The following is a 23,623-nucleotide window of genomic DNA, read 5'->3' on the forward strand; positions in this document are numbered from 1 at the left end:
GTCACTTCAACCTGCTTTTTAAGTGTCTAGCTCATACACTGGTAGAGATACACCTACAATGAGGGATTTTAATGGTTTAATTTCAGAAACTACCTGCAGTGTAACGAAGTTATCGAATAAATTATCTCAGTGAGTTATTTAAAAAAAAACAGAACAACAAAAAAATAAATCAAAAGAACACTAGAGGAGCTTGTTAAATGTCATATTAGCAAACAGTTTAATTTATTAAAATGACTCCAGTACACCTCTGTGCTTCTACAACAAACACGCATTACACATAACAGGTAAAACACAGTAACATTCTCCAGTCAGCAGTTCCCGGCACATCAGCACACAAACACAAAAACAACAGTATCTTACATCACCTCCCAGCTCAACCTTCTTCCATGTGGTGCTTGGGGCACTTCTCTGAGGAGCAGGCAGGCAGCTGAATGCAAGTGTGTGTCTATGCTTCCTGATCAGAGGTGGTGAGTGCAGCCCTGTGCTGCCCAGGGCACAGAGCCAACGCCCTGCCCAGACTCCAGGCAGTGAACTCAGGGAACCTGGGGAGTGCAATCCCACATTTCCATCTCTCTAAAAACGGGACATCGATAGGATGGGCGTGGGGAGGTTAAATTTCTCATAGCATGAAAAGACACTGGCCCAAAAAGGTTTGCACACCTGAGTATTATGCTCATAAGAATTACGAGACTCATGTAAGTCTTTACAAAGTCTTAAAATACAGTTGTGATAATTCAGGGCCAGTCCTTTCTCTTTTACTGGTTAACTTTACTGAAATCAACTCGACCTGGAATTATAACAGCAAAGCAAAGATGAAAAGTTAATAAAATCAGAAGACACTGAAGGTGTAAATACAGTGCAAGTGTTGGTTTCAGTCTTTTTGACTGTTACAGCCTGATAATTTTACATTCTGTGCTTTAATTTCAGGGAAAAGCATAGATGTTATGTGTCAGAACATACATACTAGCATATATACAGGTATACATCATACACACTTGCTGCAGAATGCAAGGGCTTCCAGTGGCATATGATTCATAGTACCAATCTATCACATGCAGGATTTTTTTTTCATACAAAACCAAAACAGTTTTAGAGGTGCCCCTCCCCCTGCATATATAAGTATCCATTAATGTGTATTCACATGCATTATTATCCACTCATTGATTTGTGTTAACCAGATTTATTTTTTAATTTTTTTTAATGTGAGCTATAAATTATTTTAGCTGCAACACCTTGCCAGAACACTCCAGTGACCACAGTACTCCTGGGTTTTATGGTAACTAATACCTCAGTTGGCAAAACATTCTTAATAAAATTACTCAAGTTTTGTTTGCTTCATATTGCTTCATTTTTAGATTTTTTTTTAATGTACAAACATTGCTGTTAGTACACTTCAGATTTGCTGAAGTGCAGTAAACTACGAGAGCTCGTTATTTAGAAGCACCTAAGACTTTTTTTTGATATTAAATGGAAGCCATCAGCAACAAACATTGTATGGAGAAGTCATCAGGTGGATGAACAGTGCACATCAGTGAGTATGAGATGAAACTGTTTTCTAAACAGCTGGTAGCCTTCACAAAACAAATTATGTGTGATGTAGTCAGTCCTGCTGAGACAGCAGAAGGACATAAGAACACAAGCGACTCAAGGGTCAGTGTTTATCCATATTAATGTAGCTTTGGTTCAGAAATTCTTTAAGTGTTGTAGAGCACCTGGTTTAGTGACAAAACACATGCATCTCACAGTGCTAACAGTATAATGCTAATAAACTATAAACTGCAGCTTTCAAATATTAATAGCATTTAATAAAAAACTTACAGAAATATTCTTGTTGACAAATGTGCAGTACAAATGCAAGCTCCTTGGCCACAAACTCGAATTGTGTGCATCAGTTTTGTGCTGGCATAACAGTGTAAGTGCTGGGATTCAAGTATGATTTTCCATGTTTGTGTTAAGCAACAGAGATTACATGATGAAGTTTGGGGGATTTTCTGCTCACAAGGCCAGGATGTGAGAATCAAGCAAAGCAATGCAACAAAGGAAATGTTTAATTTCCCTCATCTAGAAGGCATAAAGGAGGGAAAACACATTTCACAAGCAAACCAGCTTCACATACCACCAAGTTATTGCTTCAGCTAAATCAGCTGTACTAAAATACAGGACTACAGGCTGCAATCTAATCTGCCCTTACATGAAGAGAAGATGAAATCTACAGTGCAAGTCCTCCATGAAAAAGGATCAAATTGCAACACCAGAGTCCTGTTTCATAGGACAGAATTTATTCATCATTCACTTTTACCTGTGAATTAATTTTATTTGTAAGTCAGTTTGATCACAGTATAAAGTACATTGTTTATATTTCTGTGTTTCTAGAGGTACTACTTCATACCAATTTAGGTCTGCTCAACAACAGAATATAATATGAACACGTTGTTTCCAAAGAATCAATGAAATTATTGCTGAAATTTTTAGGGTCAAAATTAAAACTTATTTCACCAAATCAAGACTTTACTCCACTTAAAAAAATCTGATATCCTATTAATTAAAAAAAAAAAAAAACAAAACAAAACCCTGAACTTATTAGGTTTTTTTCAATTAAATAATTTAAGATTTTACAAGATATTCACATTCAGGCAACTGTCTCCTGACTCATCTGGCTGAATGACAGATGCCATAATAAAAGCAAGAACACTACTCTCACATTCCTCCTGACAGCAGTGATTAGTGCAATTTACCACTGCACTACACATTTTCAATAGTGCAAGGTGCGCCTGCTGACATTTCTCACAACCACCTGCTACATGATCATTATTCCCAGATGTCTGTACCTGTAATTTTCATTACAATTTTGGCATTTATGTTAACACTTATGAAAAACTATGGCTTTATCCATGAAGTATATAGCCTGCCTAAGCAAAATTTTTGAGCCATTTATTAAAACAATAAAACTGAATTGGAATGAAAGTTACTTGGTTAAGCCATTAGCTGTGTTGCCACTAAACTCAAGATCTCAGGTTAGCTACAGAACACCAATATGTGCACTTGTGCATCTGTTACAGTCTTTAAAAGTTTGTTTAAAATGTAACACTGATAAAACTTTTTTTACATCTAAGTCTAATAATTTATATTATTTTTTGCAACATGTTAAATTACTTGTATCCAAAGTGTCATCTGAGTATCGCTGTATCACAACAGGACTGGGACTGTAAGAAACCCATAAATGCACATGTAAGAAGGCACTTGTCTTCCAGTAGTTCAAGTCAGAGAAGGCCTTACCCAGACAGTGGCACCTTACACTTTGAAGGATTAGCAAACGTCCCCAGGCTTTGCCACAGTCTCAAAACTTGTCCTCGCATCCCTGGACAAAGGTGCTGTGTGTGGTCTATAACACCATGAAGCTCATGACGAATTCCAGTAGTTTCTGCCTGTTGCTCTGAGGTAGGAACGTAGTGCCCAGTTCCAAAATGGTGTCTTTCCTTTGCTGAGTCTGCTTGAAAACCTGAAACACAGCACAAACACATGTTAAAGGAATCACCATGTTAAAGGAATCTTCTTTCTTCTGAGATTAAAATTTTATGGTCTATAGTAAGTTTTATAGTAAGTTTACAAGACTTCTTTCTTTTCCTTTCTTGAAGGCTTAGATGGCAATGCCTTTAGGTATTATTACAATTCACTCAAGGTTGAAGCCCTTCAGGGGTTATGGAAGAAAATATATTGAGAAATAAGTACAGTGCATGAGAAACAGCCAAATCTTAGCAGTGAGGGACAAAACAACCAAATCAAAGACATCCAATTGAAAGTGTAAGCACTGTAAAAACAAGAAGTCAGATACTATGCTATAAAAGATGCTCAGCAAACATTATCTAGTTCCACTTTTCATTCTAGCTTATCCTGCTGTTGGAAAATGATGGATTCAGTATGTGCTTTCCTCACAGCTATTCAGAGTCTACAGAAAGATACCTTTACTAGGCCAAGTATGGTTGGATTATTCAATACATTAGAATTTAAAGGCAAAAACTTCAAAACCCATATCCAGCAACATTGTGCCCAAATGTCAATACTTTCTAAATTATAATGCTGTACCTTATCTGGCATTCAGGAAGCCATGCCAGTCTGATGAAAGAAAAACACTTCACTTGCAAAATCTAGATGGGCGATTTATGATTTAAAATACTAGTGGTAAAGTACAAAATTGAATGTTTATCTTAAAGAAGACTTGCATCCTCATGATGAACACTTAAGGTATATAAAGATGGTTCTTCTGGAGCATCATTCACTACTAAGCCAAAATTCAATAACTAATGCTTTTTTAAAGATTTAAGTAGACTTCAAAATTAAATTTAGCTATTACTGAGCACAGAACATGTTCTCAGCCTTTCAATATTGTTCAATAGGGACCTGGAGTAGAACAGATGAACTTCATTTGCTGTGAATAAAAATGTCTAGTCACCCATCCATCCAGACAGGCCTTCCCAGGGGCAAGAAGTGCTCTATTCTAGAGCTTGTGGTCTCTGTTACAGCCCTCAGCCTAAAGGAAACCAAAATGCTCCAAACCCACAATACATTTCCACAGATACAATCACTGATTTTAAAAAGACACTGAACAGATTCCCTGAAATGCCCAAATTGTGCTCATTATTGAAATGAAACTTAACAGCTGCCAGGTCTGAGCACCAAACACTTACTCCAATTTCCTTGAAGACTTTCACTGCATTTTTCACATGACTGTAGGTAGCACTCTCAGCTGCAAGAGAGAAAACCCAGAGATAAACAAACTGAAATTCAATTTGGGCTACCTTGTGGTAGAAAGAGCAGAATGAATCAAACCCAGTTCCAAAACCAGTTTAACATACCATACACAGCAACATTCCTCTCTGTCCTGCTTATTAAGTGCCTGTGTAGCTTCTGAATATATTCAGACTCCAGAACAGGACCACTAAAATTGTGCACAAAGATGACAGCAGAGCTGTATGCCTCCAGTAAGGGTCCCAGTAACCTCTGCAGGAAAGTGATGTACTGCTGGTGCTCTTGAGACTGGCTCACCTAAGAAAAGGCAACAAAAGGTTCAGTGACAGAGTGGAAACCAGAAATGATCTGCAAGGCATAACATGTCTAAACAGCAACCAAAATAAAGACAAAAGCACAAAACAAGTGTGGGGGCATAGCACAATATGGGAGCACAGCAGAAAAAAGAGGTTTATCATGAGGGAAAAGACAAGCACTGAACATCACAGACCAATGCTATTTTTTCCTGCTTTAGGGTACTACTATTTTCCCAAGATGAAATTAAAGACATCATGCTGTTCTGCAGCCAACAGAAGGGCTGCCCAGATACAGACAGAAGTTTTCATGTGTTAACAAGATATCCTAAAGAGTGTTTGTGTCAGTTCTAAGAAAAACAGTAATATATCTAAAAATCAACATAAGCAATCTGTGAAGTGAAATATAGGCTGAATATAAATACCAGCTGGATGTGCCCGTTTTAGACTGCATGTAAACAATAAAACCAAGGTACTTGAATCTTTTATCAATTTTCAGGACTCTAACCCATTGCTCTTCCACCTCCCTGTAAAGATTGTTTATGTTTCTTCAGCTACTTTCCTCATGGGAAGGAAACAAATGTACTGTACAAAAATACTAACATTGCAAATCAACAAAACCCACCCCTGCCCCCCCACCAGAAAAAAAATTATCAGTACCTATCCTGAATAAGCAAAGTAATTCATATCTCTCACTAGGGAGTTCAACATTATAAGGAAAATATTACCTTCAGGTAGCAATCTCTCTGTTCCTCTCCAAAATCACTGTCTTCATCTTCCTCATCACTTCTCCAAGATAATGGCTCTGGGAGTTTTTTATTCCACTGCTGTTCTGTAAGACTGGGGCTAACATCCTCCTGATCATCCTGCTTAAATTTCAAAAACAAGGTGGTAAATAGGTACAACTCCAAATCCAGGCAAGCAATAGGTTTACTTGATAATCTCATCTGATGTAATGCATTTATTAACCAATATTTAATGGATGCAAGTGAAACTCAATTATAGGCAGCATTGAGAAAAGGAGAGAGAAGAGAAATTTGGTGAAAAAGACTGGGTTTTTTTCTTGCTTCCCCCTGGGTGCCAAGGTTTGTTTACTGTGCACAAAAAGAAGTTTATGAAGCAAAGATATGCTGAATCAGCTGCCTCAACTCCTCTAAGGTTTTCTTTGCACTGTGCACCTCTGGCAAACTGCACCATACAGTGACTTCTCTACAGCCTTGAAGCTGCAAGCTGAGGAGTTTTACAGTAATTCTGAGATCAATATAAAGGAATTAAAGAATGACAAAAGGTCTGGACTTCTGATTCCTGTAGAGTAGAAAGTAAAAAATCCATGTAGCTGTGCTACATTTGCAAGGGCTTCAATAATAAAATAAATCCCAAGTTTCAAGACAGGACAAAAATAGGTGTCTTCCTTAGTAGCCTTACTGGTAAAATGAATTATACACAGAGTCATGAAGCATCACAGACTGACAGTGCCCAACTGTCTGATGCTTAGGAACAGAGGAATGAAGCAGTCTCAGTCCTGAGCACATTGTTACAAGCTTTCAGTAACAACATGTGCTTAGAACAAGTCTCACAACTGAGGAGCACAAACCACCCAAAGTACAGTACCCCACTCCCACAGTATCTCTGCCACTTTACCTCAGCCACCAGGAGAATTCCGTACTGGATCAGCCTTTCCACAGACTCGTGGCAAACTTGATAGATCACCTGGCAAGGCTGCACAACATAAAGGAATGCAGTGAAAAAGTGACATCCATTACACCCATTAAAGCAACACCATTCCCTGTTCAGTATCGATGTTTTCTATAGCAGTATTATTTCCTTTATGCAAGCTGTTAAATTTTTATCAGCATAATCCCAATGCACCACTCCTGTGTTTATCCTGGCAGACATTAAAAAAATTATAGTGAAATAGGATATTTAAAACATGTTCAAGAGTTTTCCAAAATGCATTACCACTGGTAGAAAGCTACATTAAATATTCTCCCTTTTTAATAGCCTCTAACCAAATTTTAGTTTGTTAACAGTTCTGGAACAAAATCATCATAAAATTAAAATTATTGAAACTCATAACAGTGATCTATTTGGAATTTAAAGGAAAATACACTTCCAAGAAATTCTCTTATGTGTTTTGAAACTGAATAAAAAAACCCAACTTCTTTTGCATTATTTGTAATCATTTAGGAAATATTCTCTTAGTTAAAAAAATAATGATTAATTATTAACTCTGAAAGCAGAAGGATAATATTACTAAAGAACTCCAGTGTATGAGCTAACTTTACTACCCAGACAAAAATACAAATTTGGTTTATGCTTCCATAAAAATGCACAAGTCAATTATGAGTACAAATGTAAGAACTAATTCAAGAATCTCTAGAATTTTAAGTAACTTCTACGCATAAGAAAAAATAACATCTAGTACTTCAAATTGGAGGTACACAGTGTCTGAAAAGTGAGATAACATCAGCTCTTGTCAGTGTTTTGTCACAACAAAAAGTGGAGTCAGGCCATGTTGAAAATTTCCACTAAGTACCAGGTGTGGCACAACATGAGTACTGCACTCCTATGCAAATAAGGGATATCTTTAGAATATAGAGCCTTACTTCCCAATGCAATTTCAATCACCTGTGCAAACTCATAGGAGCTGGATACTCACAATGACTGAGTATTTTTTTTGTAAAAGAAACAAAAACAGCTTTTGTCTCTTTAGGTAAAAAAATATATAAATAGTTTGGGCAGAATGCAAAAATACAGCTGTGATGATCTAATAACAGGAATTATACAAAATACGTTAGAGAAGCTCCTCTCTCAGCTTCCCACAACTCGAGGTGGGCTTCTTAATGCTGCCTTTCTCAGGAAAGGCCTGAAGCACAGCAGAAATGTCCCAGGCCCAGCCCAGCATCACCCCCTTCAGCACTTGCAGGAGCAGCAGGTGGCACTCAGTGTGTGACAGCCATTGATACCCATCACCATCACACTGCACTGACAGTGAACAGACCAGAGCTGCGACACTTGTAGAAAGCATCCTGTAATTTTAAAACAACAAGCACAACAAACACTGGCCAATTAATGCAATTACTTACCAAAGACACAGTGAATTCATTGGAAAGCAAGTAGCACAAGCTGGCAGCTTTTCGGACCAGGTGTTCTTGACTGATTAAACTGGGAGAAGCACCACTGGTACCATTTCTGTACCTCCTGCTCTGAATTGCATGAAGACTGCAGGCTGGAGCAGAAACAAACACAGGAAAAGTTTAATTTTCCAAAGAGCTTTATGGCAAATGAAACATCAAACTTCTCTTTTGTCCACTTCTGGGGCTAAAAGCAGTCAGATATTACACATGCTATTCAAGAATAAAGACAGACTTAACCACTATTTTGTGTCCAGTAATGTCAGATCAAAACAAAATCTCATAAAAATACTGCTCACCAAAACACAGGTTTTGCCATGTTGGCTCAGAACTCTGATAATGCCTTGCATATGGCAGTGACCAATACACAAATAGTTCCAAGAAACATAAAGGATGAGGAGAAAAAAGAATGGGAACATTCCTCAAACAGAATACAAGTTTGCTTTAAAATAATTTGTTAAGTTAAACATGAGTTGAAAAAATATATTACAGTAAATAACATGAGAAACTGATAGGGATTTTTGTGCAGGTACTTTGACTTTCGAGACAAGAAAGTCTTTCCTTGATAAACCCCAAAACATACCAATAACAGCCTCTTTAATGAACACATGAAGTATTCCATTGCTGTAGAAGTTGAGCTCAAAGACAGCAGGTATTGTGATGCTGGGAGTGACAAAGAACTCATTGTTTCTGCTCGTGTTTGTGATATTTACACAGTTCCCCAACAAGTGGATGGCATGCATGACAACATCATCTGAGTTCCCTGAAAATCCCAAGTCAAAGTCACGGGCTAGGACCTCCTCCTTCATAGAGAAGAAATCTTCTACTAGTCTGGAAAGATCAGTTCCCTAGAAATAAACACAGAATCACACAGTTAAACAATTTTTCTGCACAGGAATCTAACAGTAAACCACATAATCAGGTATATATCAAACACAATACACTAACTGCCAACAATCCAAAGCACAACAGTCGTATCAGAAAAACTGATTTTCACTCAGGTTTTGATGAAGTAGTTCCACATGTTTTGAATTAAATGCAATTATATTTTACAGCCATGAAACCATTTGGGAATGCAAGGTTTTTCTTTGCTTCTTTGTTTATTTCACAGCCTGCAGAGACCTGAATACCTCAAGATACCTGAAGACCATGTCAGAATTTTAATATTTCCATTACCTATGCTATAAAGTGAATGATCAATTAGCTGGGAATACTGCACATAATAGAATTGAACAATGGGTGTGGATCATGAGGAAAGCCCCTTCCTCAGGCACTTAATTTTCTTGTTTTTACCCAAGATGGAGTCAGATCACATTATAAAATGCTTCTCTGATTCCACTGTTTTAGGAAATTGGAAAGACTGGACTGATGAGAATGGTAATACTTCCTCCAGAAGCAGGATTATACAAGTGACCAATATTTTTCCATTTGTTCTCAATTTATGTGCAATAAAAGCTTCAGATTTGAAGGAATTTCAGAAAAAATACAAAACAAACTTGTAGGAGAAAAAAAATCTTCCAACTTTCATGAACAAGACTTCAGGTAAACATCAGTATCATTCTGCCATTGTGATGTAGTATTTTAGTACTGAGGAACACTAAAACCAATTTGGAAATTAATGGAACAGTTTCTAGAGTATACAGTAGTGAATGTGTTTTGAGATCTAAAAAACAGCCCTAATACAATAAATGAAACCCATGTAATCTTTAAAAAAACACAGCATTTTGAATTACAAAGATCTATTTCCACATGAGCATTTATTATCATCCCATCAATAATGGCTTGTGTTCAAGCACCCACTGCTAACTAAGATATCAGCACTCAGACTACCTGAAATCCACTTTAATTTAAATGCATCTTCGTTTTTTTTAATCAGTATCATGCAATAGTAAAAACCATACTTTTTTAAAAAATAATTAACAAGGCCAAAGCAATGTTTGGCTATTTAAGCAACACAGAAGCCTTACCTGCCTGTGTCTGTACAGCAACAAACAGGCAACAATGTGGGTAGACATCACAGCACAGGACTTGTCAGCAGCTAGAGGTGAACAAGATAAACTTCTTGAGCATCTGAGACATTCCAAACACCATTACAAATGAAAGAGCACCCACTATTTAAAAAATGGTAACGTTGATATAGGCACAGAACTGTACCCACAGAATGAAATACAAAGTGTATTAAGTGTGTCTAGAAACAATGTTAAAGTAATCAAAGTAACCTGGACTAAGAAGGCCAAATAAAGCTTAAGTATTTACTGAGGGAAGTAAGTACTGTTTCCTGTGTATCTCTGGTACCACAAGCCAGTCCTACTGACTGAAGTGTACATCACATAACCTATAAAACCTGGCAACACTGGTCCATGCAGCTACAGGAGTTCATGTATGATCTTAAATAATGCCATTAAGACACTTCAATAGCTCCTTACGTGAAGAGACAAGCAATAAATGTATCAATATGACAATCCAGCACCTCAGCTACAGAAAGTTTAGTGTACTAGTCCAACAAACAGAATAAAAATCTTCTACTTGATCAGAGAAAGAGTTTACTAAACTTTGAAGAGAATGGAGGGAGACAAAGGATGGAGAATTGTCAAGAAAGTCATGTAAGTCATGAAATGATCATCTGAATGGAGACAATTAGGAAGTGTGACACTACCACACAGAAAATTCATGCTGTCAGAAAACCAAACAGGCAGCTGACAGCAACCTGCTCCAGTGGACGGTGTCACTGCCCATGGCAGGGGGGTTGACATGAGATGATCTTTAAGGTCCCTTCCTATCCACACCACTCTATGATTCTGTGCTAGTGATACTCTTCAGCACTTACTGAACAAAATGTGCTCAGCCAAGTTGGATATCAGCTCTCTTCTGAAGGGTTCACTGGTGATATCCCTGGAGTTGGGCAGTGAGGCTTCTGCACCTTCATCCACAGTATCATTAGGTCTGAATACAGAATAAAAGTTAACATGATGACATTTAGATTCTGATCAAAATGTAAAATAATATAAACTGATTTTTTAATGTACACTTAACTGAACCACAGCACAAAACACCACTACAGTCTGATAAGGTCAGAAAATGTTATCAGCAAAAAGCTCTACCAACTTTTCCTGATTATTTCTTTGCACTGCACAACAATCCATGATAAGACTACCAGAAGAAAACTTGCAATCTTTTTCTATGGCTACTCATGACTTTGCTGTAACACCAATTGCTCTTTTTCCTTCAATGAACATGGACAACAGTAGAAAAAACAAATTTGCCTAAAAGACAGAGCCCAGTTTCTCTACAAACTAGAAACAGTCTTTTGTATGGACTTACAACTTTCTAAAGGTACAAGACTGACTTTGCCCCCACCAGGACCATACAAGCTAGTATAAATCCTGAAAAAACAGCTAAAATGTCTGTCTATGTAACAAATGCAGAACTAACTGCTGAGCAGTTCTGCAGTTCTGACAGTCGCCTCCTTGAAAAGAAGGAGTACTCACAGGTCCTATTTGCTTTGGAATTATTCCAAAAACCTTGTGAAATGTTTGTGAGGTTTAAAAACAAATCCTTTACTTTTCCCTAAGCATGGCATTTTTCTCCCTAAATTATTCCCATAAAATTTCCCATATAAACAAATCAACAGAGGTTACTAAAAAAAAAAAAAAAAAAAAAAGTCTACCTGAATTTATTTGAACAGACCTCATCAGGAAGAATGTAAGTCTTATAATAAATTACAGTTAGAATTGCCTAAGTTTTGCACTTTTCTATAAAAATTAGATTATCCATGGGGAGTTCAAGCATTGCTTGGAATTTAATGCAGAACACAAAAAAGATAAACAAACCCCAACCTGTTCTCCCTTTCAGCAACACCCCAAAAAAATCTCTACCTTGATGGAAGTATAGCTGGTAACAAAGCTTGTTCCAAAGAAAAAGGAGCAGGCACAGGTTTTTGGCTTTGGCTGTTTACATATTCCTGTTAAAAAAAAGGCTCATTATTTTTTGTACTTTTTCCACCTTATTCTTGCATTCAATTGATAATGCTGTTACAGGAAAAAGGCAACTGATTAAAAATAGCTCACACTAAAAAAGCAGTAATAAGGTCAGAGATATTAAGTTTTCAACAGCTTATTCATGTTTGACTTTACTTAATGCAAAAGGTAGACTTCCCATAGCAAGGAATCTGTACTTCATATAAAACTTGCATTGAAAACAACACATAACCTCTGTCAGCACCCTGCTGTGAACAACTCCTTTGAGATGAGTTCCACGACTAAATTAATGAGAACTGCCTCATTAACATAAATGAGAGCAAAACCTAGCACCATTCAGAACCAGCATGGAGACTGTAATTATTGCTTACTCCTGCCTTCCTCAAAAGCCGTGAGAGAGAACTTCTAAGGGGAAACACTGCTGTACAAAACTCCAGTTGCAAGACACAAACTAAAGCCCCCAGGAAGCAGGCAGGGAACTGCATGCTTGGAATTCCTGAATCTCAAATTTCTTAAAAGCCAAATTCCTCTCCTTATAGGCTAAAATTTACACTATTCTGTTTTCAGGACACTGTGTTCCCTCAGTTTCAGTAAAGAATGGGAAACTAAAGAGCCACTTAACCTGCTGGTCAGGAAAACAGCTCTCTCCCAGGAAAGCTGCTTAAAAGACTTTCACAGTCTCTTTCACACTCTCTTCTGCTTCCAAGCCTGGGCTCATAGAACTGCAGATGCCCAAAATTAACCCCCAACGCTCATGTGCTTCAGAAAAACCTGCAGTGACACAACTACAGTTACGCTTCTGCAAATGTGAGCTAGGGCACACTTTAACGATTTATGTCATTTGTCACCATTCTAGAGCACAATAAGGAACACAGGTACAAATGGGACCTGACAGAGGCTGCTGGCAAGGTACAGAGTGATTAGCATTTCACTAGATTAAGAGGGCAGATAACCCTCTTTTCCTTACACTGATCCAAGAAAACTTGTTAACTCCCTACCAAGAATAGTCCAAGCCTCCTCCTTTGGAAGAGCATTAGAATCTTTCCCTACTACACTAATTATAATGCAGGACAGCCGGTCACAATAATTTCATGCTGTGGTAACTGAACCCTCCAAAGCTCTCCAACCCTACTGCTTTTCCTGAGACAAGTAGGGCGGAAAGAAGAACACCTAATTAATTTGAATAATGTTCTAGTAAGTTGCTGTTACAGTGCTTAATCTTATTAAAGTCACACTAAAAATAAGGTATACAATGGCAGAATACAGATTAGTGAAATGTAGATTAGTACCAGCAGATTCTGCAAAGAAATTTGAGAAAATTTAGAGTAAAGGCAGACACCACCACACTACCCCATTCCCTGAGAAACTACAGAACAGTATACAGTGAAGTGCTGTAGGTAATAGTTGTGAACTAATAATGAATGATGACTTTCAAGGAATATACAGATTTTCATTTTATATTACCCATGACACTTTTATAGCTACTAATTTGCTCAGCAATTTTAAAAATCCAGTGAGATAAACGCCCTTCCTTAACCATAGCAGTATCATTAAATTAAATTGGAAAACAGTATTCAGCTTCCTTCAACTCCAAATGTCTCTACAATGTAAAGAATTACTAGATAGTATAAGGATCATTTTACAGATCACTTGTTAAACAAAGAACCCCACCAGTAAGAATACTTAGATCGTTTCAAAACTAACATATCAACTGTGAGACTATTTCTGCTTAATACAAAGGTGTCCAAAGACTCAAACATTCATCAAAACTAGGGATATTTTTGTACTGCCAGAATGGACTGCAGCAGAAAATGTTAGTGATGATAACCCAAAATGAGAAAGTCGAAATAAACGCGTCCCACTACTGAAACACTGAAAATGTCAAACCTTCAAAAAGACCTTCAAGATAAGAAACTTACTCTTAAGGAAAATGGTTGTGCAAAATCTACTCTGACACACCCATAATTCTTCCGCAGCATTCTGAAGACTCCTCTAGCTATACTCCAAAGACTTTCATTCTTCTTAGGCTTGCCCTAGAAAACATAGGTGGTTGTTTTGCTTTTCTTCCACTTTGCAATTAAAAGGTTATGTTTAAAATTAAAATGCATACAACAACATACAAAGCAAGCCCAAAGCTTTTGACACACCTTATAACTTCAAGTACATCTAGAGAACTATTTTTCTCTGTAGATATCCCCTTGAACTATTTGTCATGTCATGAATTTGCATTTAGAAGTGTGTCACCTGTACCTCAACACTCCCCATCAGAGACATTTTGTGATTCATGGCTCAACACAAACCCTGAGTCCATGAACAGAGGACTAGCACAACCTTTAACTATGTAACATATTTTCCTGCACATAAGCAGAAAATCCTGCACATAAGCAGAAAATCTAGGCAAAGCAAGTTGTTTGATTGCTCTTACCAGCTGTTCACTGTTATAGTGACCTTCAATTATGCGATCATAGGAGATTCCCACAGGTATAATCAGGACATCAGGAGTAGCATTTGAGAAGAGAGCATCCACCACCACCGACAGAAGACCTGCTCTAGCTCCAGATGTCTTTCCACTTCGAGACCGTGTGCCTTCCAAGAATATTTCTAGAAACTGCTGCTGTCTCAACAATTCTTCTATGTGCTGAATACAAAAAGATTGGAAAAGAGAAAAAAAGAAATATCTAGATTGGAAAAGAGAAAAAAATAAATATCTAATGATAGTGGCATACTTATACATAATAGCATACAATTATATTTCAGATATATTGTCAGCAACCATTTCTTTTTAAAAGCAATGAAGATCATGACTTGGCATGAGTACTTGTGGGAAAAAAACCCAATAATTAATTCATGCCTGACACAAGCCCAGACCTATGTGCAACTGAATTTGTATGAATATAAAAGCACTATAAAACATTTGTTCAAAAAACATCTCTAGCAATGGTTGATAGAGTTGATTCACATTCATCTTTCCTTCTGGTTCCCCAGCACATCCCATCTTCCAAGATGCAAATAAAGCTACTACACTGAATGGCACAAAGGATTACATCAACCCATCATGAACAGAGACTTTCATTGTGCTAAGTGAATTAGTGTAGAGATGCCTCACAACAAAAGACATCAGTGAAACAAGCATAAGTTAACTCAGAGAGCATTAATTCCTCATTCTTTAATAAGGATTATGCAAGGTGGGTATCTGCTCATCCTCAAAAGAGCTGAGCATACAGTTTTCTTTATTCTATAAATTCAAACCTTCATACAAAAATGAATGCCCTTTAGCAGCATAAAATTTAAGACAAATTCAAAGCAATAAATACATCTCCAGAGTGATGGAACCCACTTTTCCCACTTGCCACCCAAGTGAAATGCTACCTACAGAAAGACAAGAAATACACACCACGTAGAGCAAAGCTCTGTACAGGAAATCCTTACGACCGTCAGGGTTCTGATCCAACTTCCGACGAATGAAAAATCCTCCCAGCTTGCGGATCAGCGTGCTACACACCAAAGAAGGATTATACTCATTGATTTCAGCTTGCAGAAAACTACTACATCTCCAACAAATAATTTGTTGCACACAACAGGGATTCAACTTAAATTCTTAAAGACTAAACTGTATTACACTACACATGATGGGACTACACAAATATTTCTCTATTTCACTTATGAACAGGCTTCTTTGCACTGTCTTGCTCCACTTCACTGCCTTGACAGGTCACTGACCAGGAGACTCTTGCACATTGAAATGCTGGTGACCCATGTAAGAGTTCACCTGAGCTGGCCCCAGTCCATGCTGTGCTGCACAGACTGCACGGCCTGCATGCCTGTGGTGTGACACACACTCCCCTCAGCTGCAGAATCAGCTCAGCCAGCTGATTTTAACAGAGCAATCTGCAGGTAGCTCCCACATGGCACCAGCAATTACACCACCTGCATGGTCCTGCATTTATCTCATAGTGTAGCAAGAAGTTCTCATAAGGACATCCTTTCTGCTTGACAGAAGCAATGGTGAATAGGCTGTTTTCTTGAAAAAAATCCTTTACTGGCTCAAAAGACCAAACACAAGTACACCTTTCTGCAGGATGCTATGTGTGGATCATGGGCCTGCTGAATGCTGAACTCAGGGTGCCCAGTGCCTAAAGTAATGTTAGATTATTATGCTAATTTATTCTGCTGGCACTAAGAACTAGCATTTTAATTGCTAATTTATATGAATACTTTTTTCACTGGGATTATTACAGACCAGCACCTACTGGTGTAAAACACCCTTGAAGTCAAGGCATTCCCTTTCTTTCCCAATAATTTCCCATAATATCCAGTCATTCTTTAGATGCCAAATATGCCCAAATTCTGTCTCAGTGGCAAAATATTACCTAAAATATCTCAGGTTCTTCAGCCACCAGAAATACAATCTAAACACAGACTCAAGTGGAATACTTTTCCACAAAGTATAATTCACCTAGTACTATGGCTGCTCGTTAGCCAGCTCACTAAACTCCATGAAGAGCTGTAAATTCACAACTTTTTCTCCCATATCACCTTTCCTTAGTCATCTAACCACTTTGAGACTCCAAAAAAGGAATATCCTTTCTCCTTACCCTACTAAGGTTTTAACAGAGCTTCTCAGAAGGATGTTCCCTCTCTGAATATGTCACAGGAACCAAAGAAGTTCTACATGATGGCCCAATAACAGTCAGATCATTTTGTACTTAAGACATTTTGTGCAATAGTTCAGATCCCACCACCTCAGTCTTTTTTCAAATAAGGAGAGGTTATTACCTGAAGATGGGGATGTTGAGGTTGTTCCCTGCAGCTATGTAGGGTGCTTTGATGTTATGGCAGAAAAGAATGAATGTAAGAAGCAGATAGTCAATGTGGGATTTGTGAACAGGTAAAAAGATAAGAGGCAAATTCATCTATGGTGGGGAGAGAAGGAAAAAAGAAACAAGTTAGCTGATAAGAAACATGGAATATTACTCCTTTTCTTAAATCCACTGTTGAGATTGCTAGCATTATCTTATCTAAACTGATGGTATTTTCCAGTTGCCATAATTGAGTCTGCTTACTCCTGGTTTTCCTTCAGCTGGGACAATGAGAATATTTTAGTCAACTTGTCTTTAGTCTTAGTTTTCATGGACTGTAGTTTTAAATTGTATCTATGACATTAACAACGTAATCATTGTTAATATAATGGATACAAATACTCCCAGTTTCATCAGACACACAGTGCTGAGACAATAATCAAACAATTAAAGTGATGTGGAAAATCCTCACTGTCACCAAAATACCTGTATTTCTATTAAATATTAGCAAGGATTTATGAATAGTGGGTTTCCCAAATACAATATTCAAAAAAACCCAGAAAATAACAGGAGCTTTTTTATTTGTTTGATTTATCTAATCAATATTGCTAAGGTAAATCCTGCAAGATGAGTTAATTCATTTGAGTATAAAGAAAATGGTAGCATTCAGGAGTTTGACCAATTTCAATAAATACTAAAAAACTGGAAACAGACTGCTAGTAAGAAATGGGAAAAGTTTTTTCTTAAAAGTTGTTATTCCAAATCAAAGTAAAAGTGAAAAATCCTGACTAGATCTACTAATTTATTGCTGGCTGCCTCAGCTCAAAAAACAGAAATAATGTTGGATGCAAGGTTATCCGAGATAATCATTCAGCCTAATAGTTAAAATTTGATCCTGAATCAAAGGTAAACCCAGAGTTCACATAGTATTTTAGGTTAAACAACTCTAGGAGCATATATTTAATTATGAAAACTATTTCACAGTGTTCTTGTTGTATTTCAGATACAATACAGTCCTACTTACAATTGCATTTCATACAGACTTAGCAGAACTCTCACAAAAAGAGAAGTGCCACAAACACTATTAGAAACTACTTCAAAAATCTACTTTACTGCATTTTCCCACCCTCCCTTACCTCTGTTGCTGCTTTGACCATTTCTATTTGACCTCTGTGGATCTGGATATTCCAGAAGAAGCTGTTAAACAACTTCAGTAACACCCAGCCAGTCAACCTAAGGGAAAACAAACATAACTCAAAAAAGCTTCATTTATTTCTGCCTCGGTTTTATATTGCTTTTGTATGACTAAAGGCAAAGGCAGCTGATCAGGTAACTTATATTCAACAAAATTACTATAAAATCCAATTGCTAAACAAGGTTTTGCCTGTGGTTAGTAGCCACATTTCAGCCTCCTGCAGTTATGACACAAACCTTGTATCAACCTCAGTGAAGGCTGTGAACTAGGAGCATGACAGAGACAAAATCATCCTCAGTAGTAAATGTAGACACCACAGGAGAAGATTTTATCTAAAATAAGACTCTCCCTGAGATATTTATATCTACAAATTATAACATTGAATAGGCTATTGGAAAAATTATCTTTCGGTCTGTGATGCTGCAGATAGCTGCTCTTGCCCATGTGAGCCTGAAACAACAAATGATGCCAATACTGGTCCTACCACAACTAGTTTTGTGAGAAAAGGAAAAGTTCTTACTTAATCTTATCATAAAATATATTCCTTGTAAAGGCAGAGGACTTTTGCTGCATCTAAAAATGAAGAATAACTACTATTTTTGTTGGTATTATGCAGAAAGAGCTTGTCCATTCTTCCACTCACTGACAATATTGATGAGACATTTTTCTTACCTGATTAAAGCGGGTGAGACATTTGCTACCATCTCCTGGAGAATTTTTCTAGCTTTTTTCTTCACTTTGTTGATAGCTTTAGGATCCGTCTGAACAAAACTGCCAGGAGTACTTGGTTCAGAAGCTTCATCTACAATTGCCTTCTGGACTCTAACATTAAAAAGTAAAGTTTGTGAGACAGCCCCTCAACAGAAGAGTCCAAAACACAGACAACAACAGCTAGGAACGAGCTACGTATTACTACAGGAGTAACCTGCAAACATAAAAAGTATCCACACTAAACTACTGTGTACTCCAAATGGATTAAACTTGATTCAGTTTTATAAGCTCTAATTTAAGAGGCAGGTGATGATTGAATGGGCTCAAAGGTGACTACATGAAACAGTACATACACAATTCACAGGTACTAATATTAAAATATTATGTAACTGCAAATTTTCTGAAATGGTTAATAATGTTAAAAATTCAGGGGGAACAGGTGCAGTCTCATTTTTGTTGATGTTTTCTTTTTCCTGCCACAGCAATTTCACATACCTCATTAGATAGATTTATGCAGTTGCCATTTTAAACTTCTAGATTATTATTGCCCTTGAATTCTCAGTTACACCAAGTCTACCAAAATTTTATAAGGGCTATTTTTCCCCTTTAAAACACACCCAAGAGACAGCAAGTGGCTTTAACACACCCTGATTGTAGCACAACACAGTCTGCTTTACTTTTCAAAAGCAACACTATCATCTTCAGATGTGACTCAAGCTTTAAAAATTCAGGAGAATTAGGAATGTTAATGTAGGCAGTGTGTGCCTTCTGACAAAAGTAGCCTCAAGGAGCAAGCAGGTGGTTGAATTTCTTTGTGTCCAAGGAAAACTGATACCTGAACAGCTGATCAGGGGCTCAAGATGTCATTTAAAGTGAGGCATATGAAACAGAAAACAAGCTCCACAAAGTTAAGGCTAGGTACTCCATTCTACAGCCTTTTTCCATTTTTTGCTACACTCTCCAGGTGTACACTCAGGTTACTCCAAAATGCTGCTTTCCTATTATTTCTGAAATACAATTTCTGATGACTGCAGAATGACTTCAGTGGTAATGACTTACATGAATTAGATAAACAGAAGTTTGAAGAGCTCTCATGTAGCAATTTATTTTTCTGTGTACTGTCTGCTGTTCCACCACTACACACCCTTCATTTAGAGACTTGTAATCCTTAAACTCCCCTCTTTTACAATTTCCAAAAGAAATTGCAAGCTACATTCCTGAAAGGCTGTGCTAAAGATCCTGCATCTACTAGTACTTTAAACAGTCTGATTTTCAAAATTTGTAGTTTCTAAATTAAGGCATATTTTAATGTATTAGAATTTTTTTAAATAGTTAATTTGTGTTATCTTACCTGCTGCTATTCAGCACATTTTCTGTCAGATTCTTGGCAAACATACCCTTATGAACATCCCTCTCTTGCACAAAAAGGACGTAGCAAAAGCGTCTCGCAAGCCACCCTCTGTACCTACAAAAATATGAAGGGTATTTCAGTGTGATCCTCAAAATATTTTGCTTCCAAAAACAACAGCATTAAAAACAACTAAAAAAAACAATTAAGAAGCAAAAGTAAGTAAAAGTTTATAAATGGCTGTCTAAAAGCTTCTGTATCATCTAGTAAATTGCCAATATCTTCATGTTATAGATGAAACATAGCACAAAATATCGGAGCCAACATCTGCACCCCTCCAATTCAGGGAGACACTGGCTTTGAAATACCCACAGAATCACATGACTATAGCAACCAAACCAGCATATACATTTTGTCTGTCCCCAGGAACCAACTTGCCAGCTCAGCAAGGTCAAAAAAAGTGAGTGTTGATTTCCAGTTTGGTGCCCCTTTCCACCAAGGAAAGTAAATGCCCAGCTAAGAGCTTTGTCAACTTCTTCAAGGAACACCAAGTCCTCTTGGGAAAGCGGCTCACGTAAGCACAGGGTAAACTCCCACAAACACTTGAAAATATGTTTGCATTAGCCATCAAAACTAAACCCACGTTTTTAGTTAGTTTTTCTTCCTTTACTGTGTCCTCAAACACCCAGTCCTATGTGTCTTCTCCATTTCTTCTAGCAAAGTTTTAGCAAGAGTATAACTACAAAATAATCAGTAAATCTCACTAAAATTCAAAGTGTTTAAGGTAACTTATGAAGACAGTCTCTTCTTTCTTAATTAACCCTGTTCTCTACTCTCTCAGTCATACAAGCAGAAATCACCTGAGAAAATGTTATTTGAAATATCAAACATCACAGAAAATGCTTGTGACACAGAAATGGCTTACACCCCATCCCCCACAGTGGATACTCATCACTATTCCTCTCCCCAACTCCCTCATTTACCAGGCCAGCAGTGGACAAGCCACCAATTAGACAAACCAAACACCTGGGACCCCCAAACAGCAGAGCTGATGTGATGGGGCAGAATTAACAGCTAGATAAAAAATTAAAATCTGGCAATTTCTAAGCCCAGAGCAGTAAGTATTATGCAAAACTCCTTCCTGAGGTCTGCTGGTGCAATGCCTGTCTGCTGCTCCAGTGAGTGTCCCAAGCTGAACTGTGGGTGACAAAGCTCATGGTGGTTTCCATGCTGGAGCCCCGCCAACGTCTCACCCGTTGTCATCACTCAAGTTACTGATCTTGGCTGTTAAACCTCCCTACCACACTTCAGTAAATTTATACATGTGGTAAAAACACTGAGGAAAGATGAGACAGAACTTCTACACTGCAAAAGGCCAAAGCCCCAGAGTGCACTGTAATTAAGATGGGTGCACATGCACGAGCCATGGGCACAGAGTGGCAAGGAATGATCACACAAATTTTCAGACCAGCTATTCATGCTGTCAGAGGAGAAGACTGGTCACTCTCTTTTAATTACTTTTTTCTTTTATCTCCCTTCTCTTTAAAGTTTAAGGACCTTACTGATTTTTCTAGAAAGCAAAGAAAAGGATATGCTTTCTGACAACAATATTTTTTGGTAACTATGAACATATCAGAACAGCACACAGCTATTGCAGGGATATGTCAAGGTATGAAGGCTTCTACATTCATTTTACAGCTTAGACATAATGTAGTTTAATTGAAAAATTCTGCTTTCTGATCATGTAGCAATAAGAGAAGATAGAAAAGACAAAGAATGGACCAGTCAAGAGACATTTAAAACTGGCAGCTGTACCTCAGATAAAGGCTGTCAATACAGTTACAGCATGCTGACAGTTAAAAAGAACCCCCCCTGCTTTCTAAAGTCAGGAAACTGTGACTATGTAGCTCCATGAAACACAGAATTTCATTAAAATTGTCCATTTTCACACTATAATGACACTATATTTCTCACTATTCTGAGCTAGATGCGTTTATTTCAGAATAATTCATTAACTCATTTTTTCTCTTTGTATTTCCAATTCAAGTAACTTTGACTATTCAAAACCATTCAAGCATTAGACTTTCAAAACTGATTTTTAAAAAGTTCAACAGTATTTCTGTTATTGTTCTGTATTCCAAACTATAAGCTCAACTGTTAAAAAACCCATAATTAATACAAATTTAATAAAGAACAGCTTCTAACATTAGCTTTCTCCCTCTCAAGCACACACAATGCTGTCCTTCTTTCACTCAGACACTTTGGCTCATTTCTATCAGGCTGCTGGCCTCTCTTTGTTTGCTCTGACTCTACAACAAACACTGCAGGACCTACTTATGCTAATGATTACTGTAAGAAAACTTAGCAAGCATTATTAACTTTCCAAAGAACAGAATATTTTTGAGCAATTCTAGTATCTTCATCCCAGAACACAAGATATGATTCCAATAACGCAACAAAATAATTTTTTTGGTTTTTTTTTTATTTATACCACACTTTTCAGAAGCTGCACTCTGACACTGAGGCAGAGAAGAGACAGATTCATAAAACATATTCAGGTTAATTGCCATAAGTGGTAATAGTCAACATCTAACTTGTGAGACAGATCTTCTCAGTAAATTAAATGGCAGCCTGAAGTCATTCTGCATAAGGGAATAAATTGGGTGCCCTCAATATTATGCTACAGATGATGCTGCCATTTGCATGAAAGGAGAAGGAATTTTTTTGAAAAAATTCCAGTTTTTTTGTGAAACAGGTTTGACCCCTACACTCCTTTTCTATAATCCCAAAGGACTTTGCCCAGTTCCCAAATACACACAGCCAGATTTAACAAGCACGTTACTGAAGACAGCACCAAATCTCTGCATTTTAGGACAACAATATATATCAGCTCAGTCCAGACCATAATAAAGATTTCTTTGTCATAAAATCAAAGCACATTGATTGTAAAAAGCAAAAGAAACACTTGCTACAATACCTGGTATGTGTTTCATTGATATATATGACATTACGTAGACCCAAAGAAGGAATACTAGAATTGAAGAAGTTATCCTGTAAAACCAAGAAAAAAAAGATTGATGGACTATTTCATTACATAAAAATAGCTTTGTCTGTTACATTCATCATAACATTTAAGATGATGCAATGTTTTTCATTTGTACTATAATCAAAGCCAAAACCAGAGAAGTGTTGAATCTGCCTACATGTTACACAAACTTCTAAAATGAAAATGGAAATTCTAATCACTATTCCCAAGTCCAATACTTTCAAAGCATTCTCTAGGCTTTACTGTGTGGTTGCACTGGTTACACTCTTCAAGCCATAACATTTCAGCAGATTCTGATGTAATATAAACCAGGACTTGTCACAATACAGAACTCATCTTTGTGACAGAACTTTATTAAGCCACACTGGGCATTA

General features: G+C 37.3%; 1 protein-coding gene across 7 annotated transcripts in view; it reads right to left on the minus strand.

Moving 5' to 3' along the window:
- Nucleotides 1-200: 200 nt before the first annotated feature.
- The window catches only part of GPAM (glycerol-3-phosphate acyltransferase, mitochondrial), a 29,723-nt gene continuing 6,300 nt past the window's right edge, over nucleotides 201-23,623 (minus strand). For 6 of the 7 annotated variants that reach the window (XM_041415468.1, XM_041415466.1, XM_041415465.1 and 3 more), the window contains exons 4-21: nucleotides 23,181-23,254; nucleotides 20,207-20,320; nucleotides 18,817-18,966; nucleotides 18,086-18,182; nucleotides 16,927-17,063; nucleotides 15,545-15,644; nucleotides 14,576-14,788; nucleotides 14,070-14,183; nucleotides 12,049-12,134; nucleotides 11,001-11,116; nucleotides 10,141-10,211; nucleotides 8,757-9,021; nucleotides 8,126-8,268; nucleotides 6,681-6,758; nucleotides 5,768-5,908; nucleotides 4,854-5,043; nucleotides 4,686-4,744; nucleotides 201-3,499 (exon numbers count right to left, since the gene is read on the minus strand). In XM_041415468.1, coding sequence (XP_041271402.1) covers nucleotides 3,383-3,499; nucleotides 4,686-4,744; nucleotides 4,854-5,043; nucleotides 5,768-5,908; nucleotides 6,681-6,758; nucleotides 8,126-8,268; nucleotides 8,757-9,021; nucleotides 10,141-10,211; nucleotides 11,001-11,116; nucleotides 12,049-12,134; nucleotides 14,070-14,183; nucleotides 14,576-14,788; nucleotides 15,545-15,644; nucleotides 16,927-17,063; nucleotides 18,086-18,182; nucleotides 18,817-18,966; nucleotides 20,207-20,320; nucleotides 23,181-23,254 — 2,265 coding nt within the window. In that variant the 3' untranslated portion in view covers nucleotides 201-3,382. The remainder of the gene's footprint in view (nucleotides 3,500-4,685; nucleotides 4,745-4,853; nucleotides 5,044-5,767; nucleotides 5,909-6,680; nucleotides 6,759-8,125; nucleotides 8,269-8,756; nucleotides 9,022-10,140; nucleotides 10,212-11,000; nucleotides 11,117-12,048; nucleotides 12,135-14,069; nucleotides 14,184-14,575; nucleotides 14,789-15,544; nucleotides 15,645-16,926; nucleotides 17,064-18,085; nucleotides 18,183-18,816; nucleotides 18,967-20,206; nucleotides 20,321-23,180; nucleotides 23,255-23,623) is intronic. The other variant, XM_041415464.1, reaches the window with a different exon arrangement.

Source organism: Onychostruthus taczanowskii, unplaced genomic scaffold (assembly GCF_017590055.1).
Source record: "Onychostruthus taczanowskii isolate IOZ18803 unplaced genomic scaffold, ASM1759005v1 scaffold5, whole genome shotgun sequence".
Classification (NCBI taxonomy): Eukaryota; Metazoa; Chordata; class Aves; order Passeriformes; family Passeridae; genus Onychostruthus; species Onychostruthus taczanowskii.